This window comes from Mycteria americana, chromosome 2, assembly GCF_035582795.1.
Source record: "Mycteria americana isolate JAX WOST 10 ecotype Jacksonville Zoo and Gardens chromosome 2, USCA_MyAme_1.0, whole genome shotgun sequence".
Lineage (NCBI taxonomy): Eukaryota > Metazoa > Chordata > Aves > Ciconiiformes > Ciconiidae > Mycteria > Mycteria americana.
Genome location: NC_134366.1, coordinates 143,749,635 through 143,775,248, shown reverse-complemented (window position 1 = coordinate 143,775,248; position 25,614 = coordinate 143,749,635). Strand labels below are relative to the sequence as shown.

Genomic DNA, 25,614 nt, shown 5'->3' with positions numbered 1-25,614 from the left:
TCAGGAAACACATGGGTAATTTGCACTACCACTTGAGAAAGCAGTCTCCAATATTTTCTGCTTCACAGAGCAGAAGATGCTATGCAGCTAGATTAGATCATATTAGGCGCATCATAGTGTTTTTGTGGCACCAACAGACTCCATGAGTTGTTTCGTTATAGAGAGCCATGCTCACCCAAGAACGAGCCAATATGTTGTCCTGGACTAGTCTAGATTTAGTTTTAGCTACGCACTTCCAAGCACTTGCCAGATGTGTCACACCGCTTACCCTACAGGATCAGAGAGATTGTAGGAGTTTCACTAGTCATGTCAGTATGCTCTGGGAAACCCAGTAGCTTCAGTACTGTCCCAGATTGCACACCTTCTGTCTAGCAGCAGGTAGCGTAAGTGTGATCGTTATCCTACTAGACTTACTTGCAGGAACTGGCAAATAAGCCTCTCTGTCCCAAAGAAAGCTTAATTCTCCAACATTGTGGTGCAGCCAAGTTCTTCTATTGCTGATGGGAACAAATGCTTAACACTGTGTTGTATCTGAGAAGTTAGCTGCTAGGCAAAACAAGAAGCATCTCAGGTTTCTTCTACTTCAGAAAATGTCTATTTGTCTAGGGGATGAGATAGGAAAAATGATCTCTCAGCCTTTCTAAAGGCAAAAGAGTTCAGCCTAAGTAGACACTGTGGTAATCAAGGCACCAAATTATATAATCTAATAGGTTTATAGCTAGAAGTTAAGAGTCTCAGACTACCTCTATACCATTATATGAAACAACTTCAGCATTGCTCCAGATAGTTCCTTTGGCAGTAAATTCAGCAAATGAATTGCTTTGTATGTTTGTAAGTTTTAATAAGCAAAATAACTGGCAGATTAGTTACAGGGATGCTTTCAATACACTTGTAAGAGCTTTGCTGATTTTTTAAATAAAAAAATGATTGCATATCTCAGGTATAATCAAACCAGTTCACAACAGCAAGTTCTGATGCTACATGGAGCAATTCCTCATCAGTTCTCATGCAGATAATTTTATACTGTATTCCAAAGAAGATATAGAAGGATACACTGAAACTCATGAAGAACTATTATCATTTAGGATTAGTGAACCAGACTCCTCTTCCTTGCAAATTTATGCAGGACTGTGCCTGTACGAGCTGAATTACCGAGCACTTTCCCTTGATGACTTACAAACTCTGGAGGGATCTTGGTCTTCTTAACAATTACACTTGACCCATTGGGTTAGAGCTCTGTGGTCATCTGGTGTTTCTGTAGTTTCTTAAAAACTGGCAGTGAGCCTTAAAAAGCTTTCCTGCGTTGTATATCATATTAATAGCACGTATTTAATTCAGCAATATTCAATGACATTCTATTACCATTTCAGAGATCAGGTATGGATTTTAAACACCACACTTACCACAGGGACACTCCTTTCTACAAGTTTATTTTCACAGCATCTACACCTGCCATCATAGTTACTCATACTGCATTGTTCTTCACTGCTGCAATGTGTGGAATCTGCCCAGAGATGCAAGCAGCTCATTCAAGGCATGATAGTCCCCTGTGGCATCAAGTCCTTCACAGCTTGATAATGCCACTTTCCCTGTAGATGGAGAATTCTCACAGACAGCTTTCCTCAGTGTGGCCAAGATTTTGCACTTTCCCATGACAGAGTTTGAAAAGATCTTAATGACCTGTAACTCTTGAAATCTGTCTGAAATGGGATTATGTGTATCAAGGTGATCACCTGAGCCCTTCCCTCAACTCATCCTGCAAAAAGAGAACCAAGGTAACAGCAGGTGGGGATTTGAACCAGGACTAATTACTGCTCCTTTTTGTCTTGGTGTTAACTACCTTGCTAGTTAATGAGAGTTCAATGGTCTCCGACTATGCTAATGTCTTCCCATTTCACAAGCCCATCTTCCTGTAGGAAGGAATGTGAATGGACTGGTGTTTTTGACTTGATGAGCACCTTGAACATCATGCTAAAAGCAGGTTTATTTAGAACTAATTTTAAAGACTTCATGTATGAATCTTAATTCATCTTCTTTACTCCAGTAAAGTACTCCCTCTTCATAAATGTCAGTCTATGACAGAGATTTCTGTAAGTGAGATTGAGACATGGTACCAGAAGTATACAAATTTATGGTGTTGCACTACATAATAACCTGTTAGCTGGAACAGTAAATGCTAGATCAAAAAACCAGATGCTTAATACTTAAGCTGAAGTCTGGGAGGAAGAAATCTCAATGCCAAGGTAAATGGGAAACTTTCCTTATTCAACTTATGAAGAAGTGTAGGTTCTAAAGAGAAGGATCTCCACTACCCACCATGCTAAGGGAAGAAATGCCCATGCCAGCTCAGCGGGAGAGAAGGAGCATCTCTCTGAAGCCCTCTCCGTGTGTGGGAACCTCCATGAAGATTTACAGCCATGAACATGCTTTTGCTCCATGCACATGCAGACAACTGTCTCACTAATAAAAAAGTAACCAAAATAGATGAACGAAACTTCCCTCTCTCCCACTGTCTGAGTATCAGGAGACGTAGCTTCAGTAGCCTCTTTAGCCCAAGGGAATTCAGACCTGCGGACCCCAATTCCCACTAGCACACCCGAAGTATCAGCTCTTCTGGGCAAAAGGCACTCTACTCCTCCCATTGAAGACGGGCCCTGGACAGCACCAGGCCCAAGCTGAAATACTAGAAAATTCCAGGAAAAAGGGATGTGTTTTTGTTTTTCCAGCTTAACCAGTGGTCTGCTAGGTAACCAGGGCCTAGTTTTCCAACAGTAAAGTGACACATGAAATACCAGTCACCTTTGTCAAAAGTTTTCATACATGGTCCTGGAAGTTATTTACAACTACTTTGATGCAATATTTTCTGAGAACCTTTACCCTTGGTATTAACAGTCCAAAGCATTTTATAGAATATAGGTGGAAAACTGAAAAATCGGATAAACACAACACTTCTGTAACAGGCTTTGCAGGAGGCCGAGGCAAGGAGACATCAGGCTGCAGGTTCATGTCCTTAAGGATAGGGAACTGAAAAGAGCTGGAAAGAAACATAGCTTTTTCTGGGTATACACCAAAGACAGTTCAGTCACCAGAGAGCCCAGCAACACCTTATCATGTATTTAGTTACAAGCAAATGTTTATAAGCTAAACAAGTCATAGGCAATAACTGGAAACTGGATGAACAACAGTGCAACCCAAACAGTAACTATTTTCTTCTGCCAAGCCCATTTCTGTACAACAGAACCGGGCTAGATGTTCATGAAAAAACCAATATCCCTGGCTCAGCCTCTGTGACCCAGGGAGTTGTTCTCAGTAGTCGAAAGCAGCATTTCTGCCATTCACTTCTTCTGCTCTTGGTGCTGATGATTGTATTCATGCCACTTATATAGGCTGGGGAAGAACCTGAGGTGCTACAACTGCAGGGAGCTTCTTTACAGAATCTGTATATACACCAAGGAGGGCACAGTCATGCCTTAATTGTGGTGAGCAGTTTGAAGGAGCAATAAGCCAGGCGGTAAATTATAAATGACAGAAGGGATTTTCAAATTCTTCAATATAATTCCAACAAGTTAGTATTGGCTTACCAGAAGTTCATGTTAAAAAAAATAATGCAGAAAATACTGTTAGAACAGGGATATGTACAACCTAAAGCCATATCAGATCATAAAAGCAATTAAGTTATGTTCAGCTTAAACAATTTGGCAGCAAGACTAAAACAATATAAGAGAATGAGGAACCCATACCCGCAGGGGCTGAGGAAGAAACAGTGTCTGTTAAAAAAGAGCATGTGTCTAGCCTCATGACATGCTTGATGTCTGGTTCCTTCAGTTCTTGCCTGGGGAGATGTGCTGCGGTCCCCTTCTGTACGCTGCATTGGCGGTTCCACCAGGCATTTCATGATACCAAAAGCACGTACAAAGAGCCCCTGTTAAGGCAGCGTGAACTGCTGCACTCTCATGATGGAGCAAACACCCCACCAAGAGTTTGCAACAACCCACCCGAAGAGGAATGGCAGAACTCAGCGTGGTTTAAAGAAACATCAGAAGCTCTGAAACAAATACAGGTGGCCAAGACAGCAGGGCTCTGCTGTAGGGAAAAGGAGGCAGCAATGCTTCTGCAAATGGCCTCGAGTGCTTCAGGCCTTCAGTCAGCAACTCAGAGGGACACTGTGGCTCTAAATCCTGCATGGTGCTTCCATGAAGCAATGCCACACCAGCATTACAATAGCTAGCATGCAAATACAAATAGCTGATGTTAGCGTGGGACAAGGCTTCCAGGTCTGTTTATTTCTTCACTATGTTCTAATAGTGCAAAACCAGCAGTTTGAGCAGTTACAAGCTGAAGCAGCACTTTGGTCTTTAATAGTTTGAGGGGTTTGGGAAGATGTTGACATAAGTAGAAACCCCCATCAAAGCACAAGGAAGGTAAATCAATGAAACAGCTACCAGTACTGAGAAGGACAGCTGAAGATGTTCATTTTTCCTGAAAGACCTTGTTGTCTCCATTAGAGACAACAACTTCCCATGCCTGCCAGCTGTGATGAGATCCTCCAGATGGGAAAAAGTAGAAGGCAGAGAGGATTTTACAGTAATTTTTGGGCTGCAGGGTCCATTTTAGGGTTTAACTAGGTGTCATTATTGTCACTAGCAGCTTTAAAAGACTCTGTATGCCAAAACTAAGGCTTGGCTGTGGTTAGGGATTTGGGCACCAAGACCCATGGGGACATACCTTGCCCACATCTGCTGAAGATGCCTGCTGGGAGGGATGCAGCACATGTGACAGCAAACTCCGTCCTCCCTGTGCAAGCTGCCCTGTGCCTCCAGCCCCTCCGCAGCATCCCAAGCGAGGAGCTGGTTTACTACCTGACATTAAGCAATGCGTTTTATAGGCACTCCCTGACTGGAGATGTGAGTTTTTATATGCTGAACATAAGCAATGTTGACTCGTTTCTGGCAAGACAGCTCTACAGAGCAGGAAGGGCAGTAGCGATAGACTGCTTTAGAAAACCCTTTGCATTTCAGAGATCCTTTTGCTCCTAACCTACTTTATCTGGTACAAGATGAGATGAAACGAGATGGCTGTGACAGTGAAATTCAGCGGCGATGCTGCAGAGGAGGCGGCTGTAAGAGGCCACGGGCCCAGGCAAGGTGCGTGGTTGGGCAGCAGTTGGTGGCCTCTGCAAAGCGGCTCCTTCTCCTTCTCTCCAGCATCCAGCGGCCGGGGGCAGCAGTCAGCTGCAGAGCTCTGCAGAGAGCCGGGCGAGCCGCCAGCTTTCACACCCACCAGAGGGAGAGCGCTACTTTCATAAGGCTTCGTCTCTGAACTCAGGGCATTTCATACTCGGATTTTTTTTTCCTTTCCTTTACATGGAGCAATAGGTCTTTGGAAGCGGTCCAAATGCATCTGTAATAACAGATGGCTTTCTGGCAAATACAAGAGGAGATCGCCGAAAGTTTCAGAGCAAGCGGTCAGATGAAAGCATCGCTAGCAATAAACTGCGGCATGCAGAGTGAAGAGATGCAGAAACAAGGATGGGAAAAGACATGTATATTTACTCAAAGTGCAGGTTCAGCAAAGCTTAAATGTTTTGTACAGGGTCCTTTTAGTCTTGTTGAAATATTGTTCTTACACTTTGTTCTTTCTTTAGGTTTCTCAGAAAGAGAAGTGAAATTCTGGGAATGTTCTCGCTTCACAAGAGGGCAACTCTTAAGAGAAGGATGACCACTGATAGGAATAGTTTAAACTTACAAGATATTACATGTTACCAAGATTCACTAATCTGTCATCTTTATTTGAAGATTTTTCCGCAGCTGGCTAAAAACATATAGCAAGAAACAAACAAACAAACAAAAACCAGTGGAAGGATTCTAAAAGCAGATCCACATGGAAATAAGACGCAAGCCTGGCTCTGTGCAGGAGGTATCGTATGAGCTGCAGTAACAAGGCAGAACCGGATGGAGTCCTGCTGGGCAGTCCCAAAGCAGATGTAACCATCGGTCTTACCACTTTGATCAGATGGATGCTTCCAGAGGCCGTTTCAGCTGGATGATCTGGGATAATTCAGAAGAAAGTCTGGGGAAGGACTACAAAGGGATTTTTCAGAACGTTATTAGCAAGTCTTCAAATTGCTAGAAGAAACCCAGAAGTGCTTCAGGAAACAGATTACTTTATTCATTTGCAAGTCTGCTGCAATACCTAAATCTAGAGAGAAGTTTAGGGTTAAAGAAGTAAGAAAAGAAAATCACCTTTTCTTTTTTTTGGGGGGAAGGCGGGAAGTGGGGGGGAAGAACAGGCAGGATTCATGTGCTCTGAGGCAAGTCCAGGGCAATCAAGTCCACAGACAAGACAAAGTGGGACTCAGAAAAAGGCTGACTTTCATTGTACACTCTCAAGAGAAAATGCCCTGATGTTAGATGCAAGACTTGTACAGTACATGAAAAAAGTTGGACAAATTTGAGCATCAGAAACTTTAGACAACTTTAAACTTGTTCTTTAGACAAGGGAAATTGGTAGGTAGTTAGAAGCATGAAACATCTGCAATGCTTATGTTATAGTCAGCAAAACAAGATCTTCTCTAGTACAAACCTTCAGAAGTCATTAAGTTAGATTTATCATTAATCTCACTATGGCATCTGCTGAATACAGCATATCTGAGGTAGAGCTCTGACGTTTTGAATATTCTTATACAGAAATGACCACATTATGTTCTGGAAGCCTATCACCTGCATGCCTAGAGAGCTAGCGTACCTGCATTTCTTCTCATTGCAATGAAAAGAAAACTGATTTGCAAATACTCCTCGTTCCCTACTTTTCTGGTATTCCTTTTAACTCGCTCCCTGCAATTCATAGCGTTGCTTGATGGGATTCACACTGCCAGTTGACTTGCTCCAGGAATGAGGGAACACATACATGTTAGAGCAGTGTTTGAGAAGTCAGTGTTTCCCTCAGGATCAGCAGTCATCTGGCATGAGCCACAAATGTTTGAGAGCATACATTATTGCCATGCCATCTGCTGAGAAAAGCCAGAATCTCAGCTGTCAGCACTACTCTCATGACAACGCAGTGAAGGCAAGGGTCCAGCGGCTTGCCATTCCCTCCAGCCATATCTGCATTTTTTCTTCATCTTTAAAGCAAGTTCAGAAAATGTAATCATGTGTATTTTAATTGCAAGTTAATGGTGTCAACCACCAGGTTTTGTTTTGGGCTTGATCTCGCTATGCCTTGGAGTTATGAGATTTCATTTCTGCTCTTAGCATTACCACAAACTTAGCTTAGTGTTTCAGAAACACCTTTTAGATGTTTCAATTTTCACATTCCTGCTTTCAGATACTGGAAACCTATTTAAGTGTGTGGAGTACTCACTGGTTGGACTAAAGTCCAGGAGGAAACAGAAGAACCCAGAATCACTAAAAGTAAAAATCAAGTGCTAGGGCCCACCAGCCGGAGGTCTCCAAATGTCACAGCCCAGCAATGTAACCGAGTAGAGTGGTGCCAGTAGCCACTCAATGAAACGGCAGATTGGCTGTTGCTGCTGGCAAAATTTGACTCCTTCAGCAAGGTGGCCATTTGCAATAGTACCATCAGTCCTGAGCAAGGCCTGAAGCCACAGCCATGAGTGGGGGAGCATCAGTTTGCTGCTGGGGACTGTTCTGCTGTGATAGGAAAAAGGACCTGCTCATGTCTCCTGCTCACCTCCTTCCCCAGGAGAGAGAAAAAACCCACTGAAAACCAATTGGCCTCTTGAACTTTCAAACCAACTGAAGCCAGTATTTTGTAAAGTCAGTGCCTTACATCATGAGTACTGAAACTTTATTTATACCTTTTCCTGGCTAAGCAGACGTCTAAAGCAATTCACCAGTCTCAAACACTAATCAGAAATGAAAGTAGCAAGCTGGCGAGCAGAGGTGAGCATCCTTTTACCTGTTCCTGTCTGCCTCTCCAGCATTAGCTCACCTTTCTTGAAGTTACCCTGGGGCCTTAGAACAGATTCCCACTCTGGTATCCGGCCAGACAAGTATTAAGAAAACTTTTTGTTCAGTCTAAGTTGCAGCAGTACCAGACAGTGTGACGTGGTCCCTCCTTTCTGGCATGAGAGCTGCTATAGCCCATCTTCTCAATAGACATTACGGTGCCTGAACAGAAAGCTTGCAGCATAGCCACGGTTCCTTCCTTGCTTAAGGGAAAATTCCTATTTTTAATAACTTTTCCAAGAATATGTATTTTTTTCTTACTATGGACATTGCCATCTGTGCCACTAATAACCCCACATAAAGGCCACATTCCTTTTAAGAAAGTTTTCAACAGAAGTCATTGTCAACAGGCTCATAGTCTGCTATGGCATCAGGTATAAAATTGAGCATGGACATCTTTTTACCTTTTCATCCCAGTTTTTGATTCAAAGCGTAGCAGAACTACGGAGACAACTGTGTAAGCCCAATACACTGCTGCTCATTGGTAGTCACCAGTTCAATAGCTATAGCAGTCGAAGGAGTTGTACACTGTTGCCCTTCTGGGACAAGAAGGAACTGGAGAAAGAAGCCTTTATTTAAGCAGGGTGTTGCTAATAGTTATAACTGTGATTTGTTAATTCATGTTTTCACATTTGGGAGTAAGCTGTATTTTCACTTTGACAAATCCATACATATCTAAAGTACCAGGAAAGCTTTGGCACAGTCCTCAGTTAAAAGCTGCCCTAAGTGGCAGATCTCAACTATGGGAATAAGCATCCTCTTTCTCACATACTCTAATGGAAGCAGCATCATTCCTCCTGTGTGCCCAAAAGACCCGAAGGGAGGTTACTGTTGTGTTCATTTTTGTAAAAAGCTGTTTATCTCAAGTAGATCTCCACTGTTGGTCTGTCTCGCAGAGCAAGAGTTAACCCACCATCACCACTGTCCCATCCACCGATCTCCCCTGCACAGCTGCTGCTTTTCTATTCCACTTCTGCACCTCCTGCATCAGGAACCATCCTCAAAGGCCACAGCACCCCAAAACCATGTTGCAGACAGTGTATCATCGTTGTTTGCAGACTTCAGCTACATCAGTTCATATCAGGATTAAGAGACAGGGTTTTCCTCTGTGACAAATTTACTTTGCCAGCATTTCCTCACTGTGCGGGACCCTCACCAGCTTCCCTTCCTTGGTTTACCTCTTACCTGCTGCGGTTTCTTCAAATTTCCCTCTTATTTTGAAGGAGATTTCTACACTCTTGAAGATGCCCTTGCTTTTGATAGTATTAGATCCCATCAATGCTGATGACCACAGGGCTGTTTAGCCAGGTTGCCCAGCTCTTGCTGGCAAGACACTTCTGCCAGTGACACGAATCCCGGGTTTGCCTAAGCTTCCAGGCTCAGAAGCCCCACTGATTTCTTCATGACCATTAAGCACTTCAGTCTTTATCAGCAGGGCTGTATGACTTGAGGCCTTTGCCCCAGAGAGCAGGTAGGATTTGTATTAGATGACATCAATCCCACAAGCTTATCTCTTGTCACTGGAAGTCTCTCCCAAGGGAAAGGAGACTGTCGATAGGATACTTCCCAAGCGAGAGCCATGAGCCTGCTCCCAGATAGCTGCTTGCTTTGAAGTAAACAAGCAAGTCAACCCACAAGCTGGCTTTCTTCTTGCATTTTTGAGTCATCATGTTTGCAAGACATGTACAAATAGCTCAGATTCGCTTTAAATAGGTGCAAGTAATTGACTGCCTAGGGAGGGTGCGCTTGTCTGCTCCAAACAGATTTGCATGGAACAGGTGCTTCACCTCTCTCCCAAAAAACTCTTCCAGCAGCAGAAGCATTGCAGACAGCTGTTAACACCAAAGGCAGGCCAATCCCCTCTCTCAGGCTATAGTTTTGAATATAAAAGCCCTATTTCCCCTCCAAAGAAATGAATGCTAATTGTAGTAAGCCACACACAGAACAGTTCCCAAAAGGTAAGAAAAGTAAGTGCAGGAACCGAGTTCAGCCAGATCGTATCCTTTCTGTTGGGGGCACGGCAGCAGTCCTCACCTGATACTTTCAAGTACTCATTATGTAGTTACTGGATTTCAGTTTTCAAGTTCCTACAAACTGCTCACACATGGTGCAGTTTCTCAAACCAATAATCCTAAGTAAAAAACCCCAAGATAATGACATAAACTTGAGGGCCCCTCAGAGTTTCCTTTAAAAGAGGACCTGAGCATGTGATACTCTGAGAAAACCAATGAGGAAAGGCATCAGTGACTGCAATAATTAGAATATTATTTTGGGGGGGATTAGCCCAAAGTCAGTAAATATGCAAAACCTCAAAAAAGAATAGACCAAACCTAAGATTATCTCTTCTAGGGAAAAAAAGGGTAAAAAAGAATAATTTTTACCACAGTCTGCAGTCTTAAAGGCACAAGAGGGTAACTCATTATACAGGTACAAACATATGCAGTCCTCACAGCCCTCACAGCAATGGTTAAGAGATGGCTTTGGGAGTGCTTACAGCAGCCCCCAATACCTATGGGGAAGCGACGGGGGAGTTGGAGCCAGGCTTTTAACAGCAGTGAACGGTGAGAGGACGAGACACTATGGGTAAAAGCTGAAAGAAGAGAGGTTCAGTCAGGAGATAAGGAGAGCTTTTCCCCCGGGGGGACAGCTGGGCAGGGGTGCGGGTTGCCCAGGGAGGCTGTGCTGGCTCCATCCTTTGGAGGCTTCCGAGCCCCAACAGGGCACCATCCTCAGCAGCCCGGTCTGAGCTCAGAGGTGGCCCTGCCTGAGTGGGAGGCTGTGCTGGAGACTTCCTGACCTCCCTTCCCTTCTGAATTTCCCTATGATCTTACAATCCTATATAAATATTTTTTCTACAACATTGTTACTTACAAAGTCAACAAGTACGAAAATATGTGGACCAACATATTTGATACCTAACAACCAGCAGAGTATTTCCAGAAATCCACCTAAAGAGAATTGCAGAGTCTGGAGTCTGCACTTATTAGCTGCTTTTTGCCATTGGAATGGCATGTTACAGCCAAAAGGAAAGTCTAAGAAATTGCTTGACAGTTTTTTGTGATCTGAGCTATGACAGGGCTTAGGGGATCAGTCAAGGTGGACCTCATTATGTCAGGCCTGTACACACCTGGCCTCAAACAGATTACTACCCGAACAGCGCGAACAGAAAACAAATGAAGTGTCCAGGGACCTTTGGTGGGTCGATACCAGAGCTCAGCTTTATGCCATAACTAGTCATAATGCTAGTTGTTGGGACATAGGTCTTCAGAAAGCACAGGAGCAAAAGGGAGATAAATCATCTGTTTTGTTACTTTGCTTTTCACAGAGCCCTATATCCCCTCTCCATCACATAAAAGCAGAATACAGACCTGTTTGGTCAATTGATTCACATGGTGCAATGACAAAAAGATCCCAATCAAGGAAGCGATTTTATTGTCTTACTCTTCTACAGCCACGAGCATTCTCTCTTTCTGACCTAAGTTCACTTCTTCCTGTAATTCTGTGCCTCTCTGGAGAAAATCTCTGACTGCAGGGGTGCAGAAAACAAATTAAATTATCCCAATGAGCCTTAGATCTTACAGTCTAGGAATTTAGCTGTGTCCATTTGATATGGTGGACTGAAATGAAAGAAAAGAGTATGGGAGAGAAATAACCCTCTGGGGGTTGAACCTACCTTTTTCTTCTGAAAGACAATATGACTCAATTATTTGCCTTTAAGGTAGAGTGTTCTTGAATGACAAAAATAATTAAATAAAAACAAGACAGTGATCTTTGTGCTAGTAAGGGCATATGAATAATAACACTATGACCTACTGGCAGAGGAGGGGTAGGGAAGGAAGGAAAACACTGGGCACTGGGACTCCTTCTTCATTGGTCATCCTAGAGCATCATGTGGCCAAGGCTCCTTTTTAAAGATAACTCCTGATCTCCTGGAGCTCATACTATCCTCCTGTCCTGCATTTCTGCTTGATCCTGTGGAAGACTTCTCTCTAGCCCGACAAAATGTGTGACCAGTTTGTGGGCACCTGGAAGCTCCTTTCTAGTGAAAACTTTGAGGACTATATGAAAGAACTGGGTGAGAATTGTTATTTGGAGTTGTTGTATTGGGACAGGGAAGGAACGCTGTTTTTGAATTTTATTCCTTACTTTCTTTTTCTGGCTGTGCTGTTTACCAAGGGGGTTTTAGTCCAACTATTTTGATGGGATGGTCTTAAACTGGAGAACTTGGCTGTTTGAATTAATGGTGTCAAATTGCTATAACTTAGAAAAACCTTGATTGGGAGGAATAGTTTCAGGTAAGCCGAGTCTATGCATGCCTGCTTAGGAGTGTTATAAATGGAAGTAAAACACATCACTGCAATAGTTTGTGTGGATTAGCTTTTATTCTTGGACTTACAAAGCAGTGTGGTGCTAGAATGCAGCAAGCTTCTCTATGTCTAAAAGCAACACACCTGAACTTCTTTATATTGCTATTGGACTAGGAGACCAATTAATTGTCTTGGATATTATAGTGCATGAAACTCTGTAGCTGCCTCCAGTGAATATTAACAAAGAAAATTGCATGCATTCATGCAGATACTTGCAAAAGATTTGAGGGATAACACTCTTCTCTAAAGGTGTAGACTTCTTGCTTAGAATTAAAATTGGGCTTTAAAAGGTTTCCACATTCTTTAGTGTGGGGGAAGTATGGGGTAACTTGCACTGATTGGATCAGGACATGCTAAAAAGCTGGGGGTTTATTTGGAGATTAGGGGTAAAATACTCACTGAGACTTGCGCAGCATTCAGAGAGCTTGCGGTGAGACTCTTGCACTCTTAATCTTTACCCCACATTTAGTCAGGACATAACCATTGCCAACTATTTCTTAATCATTTCCTTTTATTCAGCTTAGCCACTGATAAATATAAAAAGTGCTTTCTTTTTTTTTTCTTGTTTGTTTGTTTGTTTTTGTGGCTTAGAAACTGTCATATATTTCTGCTTATTTACTTTTAGATACAGTTAACATACAAGTTAGTGTACAAACCACCGCAGTTATTTCAAACAAGTGTATGTGCAAATATCTGGCATTAAAATCTTGTCTCAGTCTTCAAAATATCGCTTGTATTATTCTGACAATGACAGAACAGAGAATTTCCTTACGTCATCCCACCCAGCTTGGTCTATAACCATACCAAGCTAGTGAGATGTTACAAAGGAACTTCTGCAACACAGAATTAATAAAAAATTGAGAAAATAATAGGGAAATCAGCACTGAAGTATTTTTTTTCCCCAACAAATAAGAGAAAAACATTGAGTAAAGATAAACATTTCATAGTACCCTGTCTTATTTACAGGTGTGGGGTTTGCTACCAGGAAAATGGCTGGTGTGGCCAAGCCCAATGTAACTATCAGCATCAATGGTGATGTGATAACCATCAAAACAGAAAGTACTTTCAAAAATACAGAGGTGTCTTTCAAGCTGGGTGAAGAGTTTGACGAGACCACAGCAGATGACAGAAAAACAAAGGTGAGTCCAAAAACGGCACTTTCCAAATACATCTTGTAAAAGGGATGTGGGAGCAGGAGGACGGAGTTGTGATTTTGACATCCGGTGTAGAAATGCTGCCTTCAAAGGTAAGAGTGCTGTGGATGCTTTGCGTTTCAGTGCTGTTTGGACATGGAGAGAGTCTTCTCTTCAGCCCAGAGCACCCTGATGAAACAGCCACACTTTGCTTTTTTTTCTTTGGCAGAACGTCATAACCCTAGACAACGGCATACTGAACCAGGTGCAGAAGTGGGATGGAAAAGAGACTATCATAAAGAGAAAAGTGGTGGATGGGAACCTCGTGGTGGTAAGTTAATTTTTGTTACTTAATCACTGAATTAATTGTGCAGAATTCATGTTTGGCAGATGTATCACACTGGATTCAAACACAGGGAGTGAAAGCATTTGAAAGGGCTCTGAGGACTTGGTGAGAAGACTCTCTGAATGAGTCTGGAGTATATATTAAAACTGAAATGCTGTTAAACTTATGGAATGGTAGGGAGGTACCTGTTCTCCATTCATAGCAAGACATGGTTAGGAAAGAGTAGGGAGAAAAAACCAACATCCCCATGAGGGAAATTTTTATATATCAGAATCTTTAAGTGCTAGACAGTATAGAGGAAGCGTTAACAAAGTCCATGTTAAGCGCATCCACTCTGTGCTGATGCAAAATACTCCTGTTCAGCTCCAGTAGAGACTTAACAGCCATCTGTGGGAACCATACTATGGATCACCAACAACTGTGCCAATAATATGATGTTATAGCAACAAAAAAGCAGCTGTATCCGAGCTCTGTTGGTTGGTGTTATCTGGTCAGAGAGTATTGTGTTTGACTTGGTGCCAGTGAGGCCCACCTGCAGTTTGGGGCTTCCCAGCACTGCTCTCCAGTTTTAGGAAAGACACTTTGAAGAATCTGGGAGGGGACTAAAAGTGTGTTCATGAAAGGCAGCTGAGATTCCTATATGCTACGAAACGACACACATACATGAAATTCCTGAAGAGTTCTGCCCTCCCCTAGAGAAAAATAATATGTCCATAAATTTAATATTTAAATTTCTTTGGATAGAGACCAGAGGAGAACAAATAGAAATAGTTTTTAATAACAACTTCATTAAGAAAGATTGAACAAAACAGAGTTTGATCTAACAGAAAAATAGATGAGGACAGAGCCTAACATGCAGAGGCTGACACCAGCAGCTGCAAGTCTGAAAGCTGTGTAGGACTCTCTATGTGTGGGTATGTGTTGTGCACATGTGTGAAGAAGACAAGCTACAGCTGCAAAAGGTGAAAGGAAAAAAGACTAATGCCCAGCTCCAGAGTCCAATCACCCTCCACAGAAGTCCTCGGAGCCTTCTTTAGAGGTTTTTAAGAGGAGATTTGAAATCTGCTGGAGGTCACTGGAGCAGTCCTTTGATGTTCTTTCAGTCCTGTGCTTGTATTTCAGACTTCTGTTTCTGAAGCTTTCAAACTTGAGTTTCACTGTTTTGGCAATTGGTTTTAGAGGAGGAGAAATGCAATATTTTCTTACCCTGGCTCCCAATGGATAAGTAATTCTCTACCTTCTGACTAACAAACATTTAGTGAGACTGAAAAGCTGATTAAATTTGCCTTTCTTTCCAGGAATGCACCATGAATAATGTTATCTGCAAAAGAGTTTATGAAAAAGCATGAAGAAGCCATCATCACACAGGACTAATGCTTAAAGCTGGAGAAAAAAACAACTTAACCAAAGGAGAAAAACTCCACAAATCTGTTTTAAAGAGAACTGTACTTTTTACAGATATATTCCCAAACAGTTACACACGGCTAGTCTAATTTGTTGTGGCTATTCAATAAAATGTTCAGCTTTCTACAACCCGTGCTTGTGCTGGAGTTTGTCAGAAAGGGGTTTTGGGGGGGATGCAACATGGCAAGGGGTGCTGTGTGGGAAAGCATCGCGTGAGAGCTAGTACCACATTTGGTAACTGTGACCCATCTCACCGCGGAAAGAGGATCGGAGACGATCCAGTGGGTGGCACTTGTTGTGTGACCGTGATAGATGTGGACCTGGACACAAAAACATCCTCCTGTGAGGGCTGCTTGTGGGCTACCCACTGCAAGGAGTCTGTGCACAGCAAGGGGAATAATGGGGCTGCTTTTCTCGGCTCCAGGTGAAGGGCGTTGCTCCTGAGGCAGGGAGGAGGGCGACTACTGTGGATGCCCAGCGTTGGCTTCCAACGTGAGCAGGGAACCAGGCACCTCCTTCTCACACAAATGCCAACAATTTTAAACCCAGGGATCATCTGAAGTGGCTTGATCTTGTCCTCTTCCACCTGAAGAGTGAAATTATAGCTGCCGTAGCTCTCAGCTGTGATTATTTTGTTAACATCCCTTTCCTTAACATCTCTTTTTGTCCTAGATTAGACAAAAAGCATTGAATTAAGAATCATAGCTTAAAAAGTACTCTCAGGCTTAGTAAAAGCCTGTAAAAGTTTGCTAGTGGTGCAACCTCCTTTATTTCTTATATGCATTCTCTACTAGCTCGTTAGGTTAGATCAGTCTTGGGAACACAAGCCTCTCTAGGTGCAAAGCCCTTTGGACACCATGTTTTTCAACTCTTCTTATTCTCCAACTACCTTCTTCTACTGCCCGTAGGCCTGGCCTTCTATTTCAAAAATTCGCATCCACAGAAGCCCTGATTTCTACACCTCGGAGGACTCAAACTGAGGACAAAAAAAATAAGAAGTCTAGGGAAAACCTAGACAACAAGAGTTTGAAAATGTGTGCAGTAACCACAAAATGGGGAAATGAGCATATCTCAAGCTTTGCGATTAAGATCTGTGAACCAAATTCCACATATTCCTGACATTCCTGAGGTCAGCTGTCAGAGGCAACAGTGCTGAGTCCCTACTGCCAGCAGCAGAGACCTCATAAACTTGAACTTTCCTCTGCATGACTCAGACTGTTCCCAAGTTTCTGCACTATTAATACAACTGGAGAGGGGAAAAGAAAAAGAAGGACTTCTACACTCTCGATGAGCTAAGGAGTCATTTAAGAGCAGTTCCAAAAGACTACCAGTAAATTCTGCAGAAAATGTTAAAAAAAGACATGAACAAACAGCTCCCCTGTTTTTACCTTGGTTTCATTGGTTGTGAAACCAATCAGCTTAAAGAACAGCAGTTGCATAGGGGAAGGAAGTATGCTTCAGAGTACCCCATATATACAATACTAAATATACTTAGCACTTAACAAGAACCAAAATTATTTACAAAAACCAGGAAAAAACTAAAGTTTAGTGGCAGAAAACCTACATGGGAGAGATGACCGTAAGAAGCAACAACATTGACTTAAATAAGCTATATATAAACATTAAAGATCAGCCCATAGTTAAATATATCCCATTGTCCACAGACATGGAAATACTATATTTCAGAGGTCAAATTTACAGTATTCCAATATTCATATAGCAGCCTTTATTTTCCAGAAATCTTACGTTCTTAATAAAGCCTGCAGTTACAATTGTAACATTTACAGCCTGATTTTTCAGAGGCAGTCAGTCTCTTCTGAAAACATCACCATTTATTTTAGTATCTGGTGAATGAATTCAGACTTTGTGAATGAATCAAGCCCCTTAAAACTTCAACTTTTGGAAATTTCAATAAAGTGACATTCTGTCTGTAAACTTTAACAGGGCCAGCACCATAATTAAGTATTAGTGATGCTTTTCTTAGAATATGAACATATCTGAAATTTATTCTCTGAAGAAGGCCAAAATTTATTCTCTAAAAAAGGCAGCAGACCAGTAACTTCTTGAATAAATGAAGATAATTCCTCTCTGGCAAACAAAGGTGTGTGCTCTCAGACCTGGATGGAGGTGACAGCACACACTTCTAAGGGGTAAAGGCAGATCAGTGTCTTGTCCTTGCCTGCAGAGCTGCACAGGTCCCCCTCTCTTTTCTGTAGTGCTACTCTGCAAAATCAGAAACAATCCCATAGCATCCCTCTCTGAAAAAGGAGGATCTCACCAGACCCCTACAAACCCCTACAAACACACTTATCGCAGCAGGCACCCTTGAATGCTGAGAGGAATCTTTGCCTGTTAGCATGTTTGCTCACTACTCCTTTACAGGTTCCTTGGATGACAAGAGGGAAAGGGGACCCACACCCTCAGATTTTTAGCAACTCAGGAGAAAGATGAAGCAAGGCTTAGTCTGAGCTTTGACCTTTCTGTTAGTTTTCCGTTTTTTCTTTTAACTCTTTGTTTCCACTGGAAGGAACTCGGAGTACTTCTGCGTCCTGGCCAGGCAAGCCCGGTGTGCACCCAGCTCTGCAGTCTGCCCCGAGCTGCCACCCGTTCCCTCGGCCCCAGCAGCCTGGGTCTGGTCTCGTGGGATGCCCCAGCGAAGGACACAAAAGGCTATTTGCACCCTCCAGTGTAGCTACTGGGAAGAGGCAGACCGCTGGCCTCGTGTTCGGCGTCAGTCCCTCAGCTCCGCAGAGCCAGTGTTAAAATGTCCTTGGTGTCCTCACAGCGAGGCAGGCATTTGGCCTCTGTTCTCCACTTTTATTTCTGTTTTCTTTATTACTCTCCTAGGAATTTAATTTAGACTTTTTTTGGCACTGAATTTGCCCAGATCATATTTCCTTTAAAGAAATTGACATAAATTTACTTTCCATATTTCTTTAAATAGTCTCTTTGCATTTTTAGCTCACTATTTTTATCAATTTTTACCTGTATCTCTAGTGCTGCTTCACAATCTCCAAGTGTATTGATTTCAAATCCTGTTTTACTCCAACCATAAGCAAAAAAAGGGAATCAAAGCTCTCTCTTATCACATGTACTCACAATCCTTGACACTTTTTTTCCTTTAAACTTGAAGAAAAGATTGGTTTCCACAGATATTATTTCTACTGAGATATAATCCCCTGCTCTTCTTCTTTCTAGACTGTAAGTCCTTTAAATGAAAGTGCTGATTTCTCTTAGTGACAGAGATAGATGGTAGCAATGTCAACATTGTTTGAGACTGCTTAAGACTGGGGTTTTGTCTGTATAAATAATTCTCTGTCACTTTTGTTCTTAAGGTTACTGGTACTGCAGTATAGCTGTTCTATTCTGACTAATTTGCTCTTCTTGAATTTCTTTGGGCCTGATTTTACAACGTCCCAATCATCTTTTATTTCCCAAAGGCACCAGCCTTGTCTTGTTAAAGTGCCTTTATGTGGATAAGACAATTAAATGAAAGAACAAAGAATGCCTGAGGAGCAACGGTAGAATATTTTCGTATTATTCCTTGAGAAATAATGGATAGTCTCATTTAGGAGGAGCTTTCTCATAACCAGAGATTAGATAAAAGAGCTAGCTATTCTTTACACAAAATGTGATATAATGCATCTCTGCTTTAGAAGAGCTTTGTGTGGACAACACCTTCAAAGACTGACTTTTATTTATATATTACAGATACAGCATCTGCTTCCTACTGTGGGGGAGAAAGACTTCTTTACTTTGTTTTCATTTAAATCACTCTAGACTTTCCCTCCCTACCCTGCACTGTAATTAGACCTGGGCAGTACTGGGAAGTTCTGCTCAACTTACCCTTGTTGATGTTATGACTGATGGGATAAAAACATTTTTCATATACAACCAAAATTTGTGATTTAAGATCTTGTTATTTCCCCACAACCACAGTATAACCCAAAGACTACAATATTTTCACTGCTCAGGCTGTATTGTTTTCCTGTTTAAGCGTGTTCCCCCTCTTGCATATGACAGCTTTCAAGACAAGACCCAAACCTCATCCTCCTTGGCCCAGCGTCAGCTCCGTCTCACTCTTTCTACCCTAAACACAAGAAATTTGGTCCCACAACCTGTAATCCCTGTGTCCCTCCATCCTTACAACGTAGATCTGAAAAGTCCCTGTAAGTGGTCATAACCCAGAAAGTGTAATCATGTGAAAAAGACAAACAGGCAACTATCGTTCACATAAATAAGAAAGAAGCCATCTAATCCTTTCATGTAGCAAGTAACAGTTTTCTCCTGGAAGATGGTTTAGGAAGGGGAAGGACAGAATTACAGTTGATGTGGTCTTACACTAAATAGTTTCAGATAGTTTGAGGTGTCTTGAATTACAATGCTTCAGATTCCTGCCTGTCAAATATACGTATGGTTTATGGATTTGTTCTTTGTGTCTGGTTTTTACTAACCACAAGACAATAGTTCTAAATGTACATTTTAAAAAAAGATTTTGAATGTTCAAACTCAAACTTTTCAAACTTTCAAACTCATCTTTGCAGAAGAGGCCCTGGGGGTCCTGGAGGACACCAAGCTGAATATGAGTCAGCAATGTGCCCTTGTGGCAAAGAAGGCAAGTGATGTCCTGGGCTGTATTAGGAGGAGTGTTGCAGGTTGAGGGAGGTAATCCTTCCCCTCTACTCAGCACTGATGAGGCCACACCTGGAATGCCGGGTCCAGTTCTGGGCTCCCCAGTACAGGGGAGACGTGGACCCAGGGAGACTGTGGAGTCTCCTTGTGGGGGCAGGGAAACTTGAAGAAATCTGATAATAGTAGGACACATTTGAATGCAACGCCTTATATGGCTGCACTGCCTTAAATCTGCTCTTAACTCTGTGGCAGACCAACTATCCAGGTGCAGAAAGGCAAAAAGAGAGCAGTATATGCCCTCCTCCCAACCCAGTAAAACTGCTCACCTCTCACCAAGTGACTTTGAACTGAGAATAAGCCCTTTAATGACTCAGCCTCTGTTCAGGTCATCCACCTGCCAAGCACAAGAGTTCATCTCCACTGATACACTGATCTTCTGAACATGCCCTGTTGTGGAAGAAGGGAGGCAGCAAAGTTTGGCTGCTTCTTCTCTTTGTGGTGCTGCCTGGGGTATGTGCAGGGATGAACCCACAGCTTGGGAACATTGCTCTGATGCAAAGGGAGAAAACAGAACAGTATAACAGTTCTTCCTTTAAATGATAAAACACACAGACCCTTTCTAGGATGGATCATGAAAGTAAAAAAAACCCAGCCCACTAGGTACAGCAGCTTCTTGACAGCTCCTCCCCAAAATCCACATGGCTTTGATTTACCTGACTAGCACACAGGTGACAATAGTGGTAATGCTGGCTACAGCTTCCTGCGGAGGGGAAGTGGAGAGGGAGGTGCTGATCTCTTCTCCCTGGGATCCAGTGATAGGACACGTGGGAATGGTTCAAAGCTGCACCAGGGGAGGTTTAGACTGGGCATTAGGAAGCATTTGTTTACCAAGAGGGTGGTCAAACCCTGGAACAGGCTTCCTAGAGAGATGGTCGATGCCCCAAGCCTGTCAGTGTTTAAGAGGCATTTGGACAATGCCCTTAATAGCATGCTTTAACTTTTGGTCAGCCCTGAAGCGCTCAGGCAGTTGGACTAGATGATCATTGTAGGACCCTTCCAACTGAAATTTTATTCTATTCTGTTCTATTCTATTCTATTCTATTCTATTCTATTCTATTCTATTCTATTCTATATGGTGTAGCAGGAGAATGGCATTGGGAGCACAGTCAGAGCTGGGTTTCACACGGATGCAGTGCTCTTGTGCTCGGTGGCTCTGTGTTGCTGAGACCCCACCGCAGTGTCCCCTGACTGCTCTGTGGACGCGGTGGTAACCTCACGTCCGCATCCCCACGCACCTCTCGGTGTCCTGATCTATTCAGTGGAGGAAGCCGGGGCAGGCATCACCCGGAGCCTTGGTACTGACTCGGCTGCCTTGGACAAGGTGCACATTGTCTTGCCCTGGCACTGCCTCTCCTATTGGCCCGTCCTGGCCGCTACAGGGACTGGGCATCTTTAAAAGGAGGCCAGTGAGGTCTGAGTTGGGCACACAATCTCTCTGACTCCCACCAAGAGCTGCTGTGGCCGCTGCCTCTCTCTGCAGAACCACTGCCTTGCAAAGCCTATACGATGTGTAACCGATTTGTGGGAACCTGGAAACTCGTCTCCAGTGAAAATTTTGATGACTATATGAAAGAATTGGGTGAGAAATGTTCTTTTTTTTTTTCAATAAGTTTTCTTTGGGAATGTCTCTTCTTCATCTTATGCTTTGCTCATGGATAGTGTCTTCTTCCTGGCCACAAAAGCACTTTAACTACTTTTCTAGCATAATTTAATTTCTTTCCTTTAGCATCTAAAATGGAAAAACAGAAAGGTAAGTGCTGAATTACTATAATAAATTTACTTCTGTCTAACTGAACTGACCTAATCTAATTTGTTTTTCTGTAGTGAGAAGAATCTGTGGAGATGCAGCATTTTTTTATGTTTCTCTTGATTGTACCATTAAACTCGTGACTGGTGATAATTTACAATATATAATGGAGCTGATGTCTCATGACACTCTGGTTTCAGAGGTCTAAATCCTATGAATGAATCTATCTGTTACTGAAGAATGCCAGGAATGTAATAAATTGGGCATTGTTTTTCATTTTAATGCTGGCTTCATTCCTATATAGCAAGTGCACAGGCAGTCAGCTACAGCGTTGCTTTTGCTGTATAAATGATTCACTGCGACACTGATTCTCTTTATTTGAAATGTTAAACTGAATACAAAAGAATTGCAGTTAATTAATTAACCAGAGTAAATGTGGGATGAAAGTACAGCTACAGATATTTTTCTAAAGTTGTGAACAGAATTGTTTAGTACAGAATAATTACTGCAAATAGTGTTATACTTTATAGATAACTTTATACCCTTTTATACAGATCTTTTCATCTGAGCATAGCATAGCGTTAACAAAGGCAGTAACTACAGCTATCCCCTTTCTGCTTTTATAAAACAGTGGTACATTGTCAGTGGCCTTCATTCTAACTTGCCCCAGACCTCACAACTTCTAGACAATGAACTGGACTGAAAAGCACTAGGCAATATAAAAGGCTTTTGACATGGGATTTTCCCTGAAGCTCTCTGCAGCTCTTTGCTCTTAAACTTCAACATTTTTTATATTTCATACTTGTGCTTTTCACTGAGGTTTACATGTAAGGATCCTTAAGGGATGTTAGTAGCAACCTAGGAATTGCCCGATCTCCAGTATGTTTTAATGAACAAGCACCAGCACATCGGCAGTTCCGTATCCAGTTTCTTCCATGCAGCTGGTTAACAAAAGTGCAGATTCTCAGATTTGTTGAGAATTTTTTTAAAAAATAATTTTTGCAAGCTTTTATGAGAAATAGACCTTTCCTCTGAATTTTTTTACCCATTCTATCTCTACACAAATTCATGTAGATTTGTAACCATCTATGTTTCTTCTTAGCTAAAAGTACACAAGTGTATACTCATGTATATCTTTATTTCTTGCTGAAGGTGCACTCTATCAGCTGGTGCACTCTGATCAGTACTTCCACATTCGAAGAATTAGCGTCTCATCTGAATCAGGCATTTGTGTATTCAAGAAGAAACCGTTCCTTATTCTTGCACTGAAGATTTGTGAAAGGATACTGAGTTTCTTGCTTGCTAGAATGTAATGATAGTTTTGTTTCTGATCTCTAGGTGTGGGCTTAGCTACCCGGAAACTAGGTGGCCTGGCAAAGCCTGATGTGATCATCAGTATGAAGGGGGACATAGTAACGATCAGAACTGAAAGCACCTTCAAAAATACAACTATCTCTTTCAAACTGGGCCAGCAGTTTGATGAAACAACAGCAGATGACCGGAAAGTCAAGGTAAGGGGGTTGATGATCTCTGAGTCATCTTGATGTCCTAGAAGAGCACCAGGAGAAGTTTCTCCCTGCCCCCTTAGTGCACTATGAGTTTTCCAAACCATTCAAAGAAAGCACTGAAAGAAGAAATAGTATGGTGCTGAAACTAATGTTACTGAGCATGTCATTGGCCAAGAATGCGGATCTTGCTGAGCGTGAAGTGAACTGCTACTATAATCTGCAAAGCTCAGACTGCAGTTTGAAAGTCTTCTCTTGGCCTTTGCAGAGCATCATAACCTTGGAGAAAGGAGCCTTGGTGCAAGTGCAGAAGTGGAATGGCAAGGAGACCACAATAAAGAGAAGACTGGTCGATGGGAAAATGGTGGTGGTAAGTTCACGCTCCTTGTGCGCTGATAAAGGTCAGAAGGATGCAGCCTTCAGTTTGCTTCTGTCTAAATAGACTGTCGATTTTGGCTTTCTCTCTGGCTTATGAGATAAATTAAGAGGGAGAAGAAGGGAACCAAGCTTAGGAAACAACCTGGAAGGAAATAAATATTGTTCCATACAGCAAATTGTCTTTAAAGTGACTGTATTGGCAGAGCTGCCATAAATTTACAGCATACTTACGGCTCTCAAGATTATTATTCTTAAAATAAATGAGGTTTTCAAATAGCAGAAACCTGTGAAATGCAAATAAAAGTTTGCAAATTGGGTACTGCTCTCCCTGGATTCGTTCTTTCCTTTTTCCTATCTTTGGAATAAAGCCTGTCCACCTTAGAAAACTGATTTTACACTTTTTCACACATCTATTTCCACTAAAGCCCACCAATTCACACACTTCTGTTTGCTTTTTCCACGCAAGCATGCTGATCGCACTAAGCAGGTGCTTGAGGTTTATTGCGTGAAAGCCAGCACCTCTGTGCCCGCGCCTGCCTGCGTGGTGACCTGCGGCAGGGACTGCAGGTCCTGGTGGCTCCTCCGAAACACCCGCCGTGGTGTGGGAACCACATCCTTCCCGGGGGTGGGGGAACGCTGGCTTTCCCTCACCCTCGCTTCAACCTGCCTTTCTCTAGCAGCCATGTGAAAGCCATGGGCTGGCCAAGCCAGGGTGATAACACATTTTAGGGATCCTAGTTGTAAGGGCCACTACTAAAATGAAGATTTCACTTTTGGATGAAGGAAAGTACTTTGTTCATTAAAGTTTTTAAAGAGTGTAGCCAAACTAATTTGGGCGACCTGTTTGAATCAGCAGCATTACTCCTTTATGTGCTGGCTTGTTCTGACTGCATTTTGTTTTAAGCTCTCGTACATTTGGAAGGGTGATTTGCTTTCGCATCTCAACATGGCTGTATTTCTGTGTAAATTTGTTCTAATTATTAAACCATCTTCAAAACACAGAAAGGTAGGGTCCCTCTTCCATTGGCATCCTGCCGTCTGCCCCTTGCCTAAAACAAATCTGGGGAGCAGGTCTCATCTTCTGCAGACCGATGAGGTCTTTTTTAATGTCCTATCACCTCTGTCGCACGCACCTCATGGCTGTGAGTCACCAGGAGCCACTGAAGGCAGCCGGGGCGAGAGAGTCAGGAGAAATATTTTGTGACTCACAAGTGCAACGTTTTTTAGGCCAGAAGCCTGACCTCTGAGCTACTCAGGCTACTTCTGCTTCCACAAAAAAAAAACCTTTGTAAAATTGAAAGCGTTTGTGGGCCATGGTATAATAAACTGGGTAGTGCTGATATTTGAATCATAGAATCATAGAATGGTTTTATTATTGCTTTCAAGCCAGCAATAATACCAAGGAAGGTAAATTTGCTTCTGGAAGCTGAGCCTAGTTTTGCAATCTGTTTGTCATTATATGCCACTTAATTAAGTCCGAAGATGTTAAAATAGAAGCCACTCCCAGCAAAGCCAAAATAGCTTTGCTGTTTGCTGTAAAATTATGTAAATATGTAAAGATGTAAAATATGACGTCTGGATTTTCACTGACTTGAGCGGTTACTGCAGCAGACACACCTGCTGTCAGCAAAAGGTTTGTATTAATCTTTCCCTTTGTGCCTTAGGAATGTGCCATGAAAGGAGTTGTCTGCACTAGAGTCTATGAAAGAGTGTGAAGAAATTTCCTCTCTGTACCGGACTGGGACTGGCTCTTAAAACTTGGCTTAGTTCAATGACCAAAGCCTCATGCACTGTGCTTCTTTATTTTCTTATTTCCTTTTATTGGGAAAATGACTACACTATAATTTGATATTTCAGAGCCATACTGTAACTAATCCAAAGTATTGTGATGATCCAATAAAAGCTTCTCAACCCATAAAATTGAGTGTTTGCCTATTTAATCAAAAAGCACTGGAGCAGCTTATTAATTTTTTCCCCCATTAGCTGGTTTTGGGTAACACCACAGCATTCGTGCTAACCGCATGAAGTGGAGTATTTCTTCCCTTGTCATTGCCTCCATGCCATCACGCAGGGCT

The 25,614-nt window shown here is 42.4% G+C and overlaps 2 protein-coding genes across 2 annotated transcripts; both read left to right on the top strand.

The window, feature by feature from the left end:
* The first annotated feature begins 11,876 nt into the window (after window positions 1-11,876).
* On the top strand, window positions 11,877-15,346 carry LOC142406233 (fatty acid-binding protein, adipocyte). Its single transcript, XM_075494863.1, has 4 exons — window positions 11,877-12,042; window positions 13,301-13,473; window positions 13,697-13,798; window positions 15,112-15,346. The coding sequence occupies exons 1-4, from the start codon at window positions 11,970-11,972 to the stop codon at window positions 15,160-15,162; spliced, it is 399 nt and encodes a 132-aa protein (XP_075350978.1). The 5' UTR covers window positions 11,877-11,969; the 3' UTR covers window positions 15,163-15,346.
* A 6,069-nt stretch (window positions 15,347-21,415) lies between these two features.
* Window positions 21,416-25,254, top strand: LOC142406804 (myelin P2 protein). The gene is made up of 4 exons (XM_075495736.1): window positions 21,416-21,488; window positions 22,995-23,167; window positions 23,430-23,531; window positions 25,204-25,254. Exons 1-4 carry the CDS (start codon window positions 21,416-21,418, stop codon window positions 25,252-25,254), a joined length of 399 nt encoding a protein of 132 aa, XP_075351851.1.
* The last annotated feature ends 360 nt before the right edge of the window (window positions 25,255-25,614 follow it).